The sequence below is a fragment of the Manacus vitellinus genome, unplaced genomic scaffold (assembly GCF_001715985.3).
Source record: "Manacus vitellinus isolate BGI_N305 unplaced genomic scaffold, ASM171598v3 scaffold_16_pilon, whole genome shotgun sequence".
In the NCBI taxonomy this organism is placed as follows: domain Eukaryota; kingdom Metazoa; phylum Chordata; class Aves; order Passeriformes; family Pipridae; genus Manacus; species Manacus vitellinus.
In genome coordinates, this window is record NW_021939189.1 from 392,739 (window position 1) to 398,451 (window position 5,713).

General features: G+C 58.0%; 1 protein-coding gene across 1 annotated transcript; it reads left to right on the forward strand.

The window, feature by feature from the left end:
- Positions 1–6: 6 nt before the first annotated feature.
- Positions 7–5,685, forward strand: LOC115307298 (AP-3 complex subunit sigma-2-like). The gene is made up of 5 exons (XM_029958722.1): positions 7–32; positions 119–230; positions 1,256–1,327; positions 4,509–4,616; positions 4,946–5,685. The coding sequence occupies exons 3-5, from the start codon at positions 1,319–1,321 to the stop codon at positions 5,072–5,074; spliced, it is 246 nt and encodes an 81-aa protein (XP_029814582.1). The 5' UTR covers positions 7–32; positions 119–230; positions 1,256–1,318; the 3' UTR covers positions 5,075–5,685.
- The last annotated feature ends 28 nt before the right edge of the window (positions 5,686–5,713 follow it).

Consider the following 5,713-nt stretch of genomic DNA (forward strand, 5'->3'; position numbering starts at 1 on the left):
GACCACATCTGCAACTTCCTCGAGTGCGGCAGGTACCGGCCGGGGAGGGGCTGTGCCGGGCTGTGCCTCGCCCAGATGGCCCCCCCAGAGCCCTTCAGCCCTCCCCGTGTCCCCACAGCCTGTTCGGCGGCTCGGACTACAAACTGATCTACCGGCACTATGCCACGCTGTACTTTGTTTTCTGCGTGGACTCCTCGGAGAGCGAGCTGGGCATCCTGGACCTCATCCAGGTGTGTCCCTGCAGGGTCCCATCCCTGGGCACAGCCCCGCCCCGACACCTTTCAGGTGCATTTCATGCCCGTGGCATCCCTGTGCCAGCCCTGGGAGGCCTGAAGAGCCACTCGGGGGCCACAGGGGGAAGGGGGGGCTGCACGTGCCCTCTGAGCCCATTTGTGGCTGCTCCGCCACGGGCAGAGGGGGAGAAGCCAACCCAAATGAATGGCTTTAAAAAAGAGAACCATAGAATCATTTCAGGATGGAAAAGACCCTTAAGAGCATCAAGTCCAAAAGTTAATCCTAGAATCATGGAATCCCAGGTTGGCAGGGACCTCAGGGATTGTCTGGTCCAACCTTTCAGTTCAAAGCACGGCCTAGACAAGGCCCAGCACCTTGGCCAGATGCACCTGAAGGCGTCCAGCATCAGGGAATCCAATTACTTCCTCTGTAAGATTATTCCAATGGCTGAGTGTTTTGTTTGGGAAAAATTTTCCTTTTATGTCTAACTGGAATCCCCCCAAGAGGAACTTGTATCCATCACCCTGTGACTTTCCATATGACTCCTTGTATGAAGGGAGTTTCCAGCCTTTTAGCCACCCTTTAAACACCGGGACATGGGGAGAAGATCCCCCCTGAGCCTCCTTTTCTCCAGGCTGAGCCCCTCCAGCTCCCTCAGCTGCTCCTGCTGCTCCAGCCCCTTCCCCAGCTCTGTTCCCTTCCCTGGACAAGCTCCAGCCCCTCAATGTGTCTCTTGTCTGAGGGGCCCAGAACTGGATACAGCCCTCGAGGTCTCAACAGTGCCAGCAAAGGGACAGGCACTGCCCTGGCCTTGCTGCCACAGCAGTGCTGGCACAGCCCAGGGGCCACTGGCCTCCTTGCCCGCCTGGGCACACTTGGGCTCATGTTCAGCTTCTGTCACCAGCAGCCCCAGGGCCTTTTCCATCTTTCCAGCTGCTCTGCCCCATGTCTGGAGCGTTCCATGGGACTGTGTGACCATCTTGCCTCGTCTCTGTGCTGACTGTCCTTTCTGCTTCCCCAGGTGTTTGTGGAGACACTGGACAAATGCTTTGAGAATGTCTGTGAGCTGGACCTCATCTTCCACATGGACAAGGTGGGTGGTGGGCTCCATGCTGCTCCAGAGCCTGCGCTCCCACAGGCAGGAGCTGGCCAGGAAAGTGTGGGGGCATCAGGGGTCACTGTGTGGCCAGGGATTGCGATCCTGGGTGCGAAGATATTCAGCCGGGGGTCTTAGAAAGCTGCATCGTGTTCTCTTGACAAGAGATCCAAGTGCTAGGCTGCTCTGAGCCCAGGGGTGAGCTGTGCCCAGCCATGGTTCAGGGACTGGTGCCAGGTGACCGCAGCCAGGTGACAGGGATCTGTGCTCCAGGGCTGTGCTGGTGGAACTGGGCAGGCTCTGGTGTGGTGCTGGGGCGTTCTGCCTCTGCCCCAGCTGTGACACTCCTTGGGAGTCCTTAACGTTTTACTACAGCTGCAGGGGAAAAAAAGGGAAGGAACAATGGCTGCAGGAAAAAAAGTGAACAAACAATGGAGGTATTTGGAATTCAAAGTGTTGGGTAAACTTTGGTTTGAGCCACAGCCTGTAATGCTTCCTCTTGAGCTGGACTGAGTTTCTGGGCGGAAACCCGTCCCCTTTGATCATCTCCTGGGTCATGAGGCTGAAGATAGCCAGGAGTAGATAGCCAGGAATAGGCTTGGAGCAGGGAGAGGCTTGGCTGACAGTGCTGCTTGCATTGCTGTTGATCAAGATTTTCTTGCTTTGCTGAAGACAAAAACATGTCAACAAAAAAGAGCAGTGGAAAAGAAAAATGTCCCCTTTCTGTTGGTGATTCCAACTTGGGAACTGGCAGGGAAGGGGAGTGAGCAGGTGAGTGGGTGGGGTCTCTGTGTTCCCAGCTGCTTATATCTAGCTTTGGTTTTACCGTTTACCCAGCTGTAACCTTTCCGAAATGCCACATGATTATGTTGTCAGCAAAAGCACTTATCAAGGGTTTATCAAAGGAGGAATGAGGGAGGAGCAGCCGTGGGAGAAGCAGTGGCAGTTGCCCAGATCACCCCTGCCCGCAGTGGGGGGAGGATGTGCTCATGGGGTCTGACCCTGTGGATGACCAGGACCTGGCAGCTTTTTGCTCAGCCTTACTCTGGGTTTACACTGAGCCCTACAGCCAGCCTGCAGCCCTGGGGCAGGGCACCTCACCCCATAGCCCGTCAGCTCTGCCAGCAAGAGCGGGGTCACCCTTCCTCTGACCTCTCCTGCCTGGAAAAATGTTCAGGAGACAGGAATCAGGGGGTTCTGATAGGGGAGATCGTACAGCTCAGTCATCCCAGACCCTCCCAGCCTTGTTTACTTCGCGTCCTGTGCTCCTGCCGCTTCCAAGCTTTGACTTGAGTCTTGGCCCCTGTCAGTTGGTCCTCCCGTCTCTTTCTATATTTGGCACGTGTTTATTTCTCGGATGTGCTCATGTTCCTGTGCTTCCAGGAGCTTGGTCACAGAGGGACAGTGTTTGGGGTGCTGGGAATGTACCAGTGCGTCCTGCTGGGCTCTGGTTTGCACCCCTTGGATGCCCTGGCAGGGTTGTGAGTGTCTCCCCAGGCAGGGGCTGACAGGAGTTCAGGTGCAGATTTGGCTGCATCCTGTGATTTCTGTCTTTGCCTCAAGATTCACCTTGCACTACCTGCAGCACAGGGGTTGTAGGACCAGAACTGCTGCAGATCTGGAGCCCTGTGCCTGCTGTGGACAGATGAAGGAGGACATTGGTTGGGCACCAGTGACACCAGTGCTTTTATCTGAGCTTTGGGTTCCCCAGCCTCAGAGCTGCGGGGCCCCCCTGTCACATGGGGAGGCTCAGGGGGGATCTGTGCCCACCTCCCGGTCGTGCTTCCCACTTTGGAGAGGAGCATGAGCTGCACTCAGCAGCTGTGGGGTCCTGCAGGGGACACGGATTGCTCAGGAAGTGCTGTGCTTCGGCTTGGAAAACAAAGCTTGCTCAGGATTTCTGCCCCGTTGGTGTTGGGCCAACTTGGGCTGAAGCCAGACCTTGAAGGAACATTTCCTGATGTTCCCAGATGCTGTCGGGCTGTGGGGGCTGCTCGCTCTGGCCGGCGCGGTGTGCGCTGGGGCTGGGCTGTGGGAGGGGGGTCCCAGGGCTCTGGGAGGCCCAGGAGCTGCCATGGTACCCGTGGCTCACCCCGTGCTGTGCTGGTCCCACACACCTCGCTGCTCCGGGCACTGTCGGAGCAGGATGGAACTCATGGGGAGCCCTGGGATGGATCACCTCACATTTGGCACAGAGCTTGGTCTCCCCCTTGGAGCAGGTTTTCTCATTGTCTTTATTCTCCCCAGCATTGCCCTGGCAGTGTTTGCCATGTGGTGTTGACAAGTGCACCCTGGCCCTGTGAGGCCATTAAACAATCTCGTAACCTGACCATGCTCCTGCACAGCCTCTTTCGTAGAAGTAACTGGGACCCATAAATCCATTATCTGTGCCAGGAACTCAGCAGGAGCTGCTGATTGTGCAGGGAATGCCTGGCTGAGCTGGATGCTGGAGTTCAGGGTAATTGCAGCCACCAGCACAGCCTGGCTGCCACCCTGGGGCTGGTTGGGATTTCTGAGATTGCAAACCATGAGTGGCCCTTTCCCTGCCGTGGCTGTATGATTCCACCAGCCTCCCTTGGCTGTTCATCCTTGGACCTAAGGAACCCCAGGGAAGGAAGGAATAGACTCCCTTGGCAGTTTTGTGCTTTTTCTGTGCCTGTATCACAGTCCTGTCTTTCCTAAGAGACAGTGGAGAAGCCAGGCTCTGGCCTGGCTTTCTGGGGAGAAGGAGCTGCTCCTGGGGAGAAGTGTCCTGCCCGGTGGGGTCCCTGCTGCCCACTAGGGTCCTCTCTAGCACACATTCCTGCTGTGACCTGGGTCCTGGCCCAGGGAGGGATCAGACTTCACTGGCTTTGTCAGAAGTGGTGCAGCCAGGCTGTGCCAGCAGGATGGTTGGATCTGGCCTCTCTGAGGGCTGCCCTGTGCCCGGTGGTCTGTTTGCTCTGGCTTCTGGGGTGGGTGTTTTCTAGAGCACAGGTGGTAAATAGGACTGTGGGACTTCCCATGCCAAGGACCATGGCCACCTTCTCATTCTCTGGGCAGCTGAGGAGGGGATGGAGGTGGATTTATCTCCTTAGGGGAGATGCTGGCCCCTGACATGCTTCCATACCAGCACTGTGGCCGCTGCCAGGCCAGGGCTGGGCTCTCAGCCTTCCCTTCCCTTCTTCCCTCCTGTTAGGTTCACCACATCCTGCAGGAGATGGTGATCGGTGGGATGGTGCTGGAGACCAACATGAATGAGATCGTGGCACAGGTGGAGGCCCAGGGCAAGCTGGAGAAGGCAGAGGTGAGCGTTGATGCTGTGGCTTTGCCCCATGGGGCTGACGGACCCTGGGCTGCGAGGGGAGCTGGCCTGTGAGGTCTGGGGTGGGCATGTGGGGGAGACATCTGGGCTATCCCCAGTTTCTGCCTGCCCGAGCCCTCGGGGTGGGGCTGGGGACATCAGCAGTTCAGGAGCACGGGGGAGCTGCCCAAGCATGGGAGTGGCTTTTCCCATCAGGATAATGACCTGAGGCAATAAAAGGTTTATTGCCCTGTTTGCACTGTCACTGGTAAGATGCAGCTGCCTGGGTGCTGTGGGGCAGGGGCCAGTGGTCACAGTCTCTCTGTCCCCAGGGAGGCCTCTCGGCCGCTCCTTCCCGCGCTGTGTCAGCCGTGAAGAACATCAACCTGCCCGAGATCCCCCGCAACATCAACATCGGGGACATCAACATCAAAGTGCCCAACCTGTCGCAGTTCATGTGAGCAGCCCATGGCAGGGGCCAAGCAGAGCTGGGGTCCCTGGCTCCTCTCAAGGACTGCCTGTGTGGTACCCAGGGGCCAGTGTTGCCAGGATACCTGGGCTGACCGAGGGCAGGGAGCAGTGGCAGGGCTCAGAGAATGGGATGGAGGGTGTCTCACCCTGGACCTGGGCTCAGTTCTGCTCTCTGGTCCCTCAAGAAGGCGGGTGCCCTTCCTTCCCCTCCCTCCCCATGGAAGTGCAACCTCTCCTCACTGGGGGGAAGAGCCGGTTCCTGCCTCTCCCAGGATTCTTGGGATTCCCAGTGGTAAATGCATGCCTGTAGTGACAGCTTCATCAGGAGCTGCAGGTTGTCTTCTCCATCCTCCTGGCCATGGCTGTCCCCTGCCCTGGTCCTGCTCACTGGGATGGGCCCCAGCTGGGTGGGGGTCACTCCTGGGAGCTGCTGCAAACCCTGGGCACAGTGTGGGGGGGACCCGTGGGAGCAGGGACATGGCAGCGAGAGGGATGGGAGCTGAGTGAGCTGGGGGATGAGCAGGTGGCAGCTCACAGGGTCAGGCCAGGCTGGGGCTGCTTGAGTGTGTTCCTGTGTCCCAATAAACTGCCCTTGAACCCGTGTCTGTGTCTGCTGTGGGTGCCGCTGG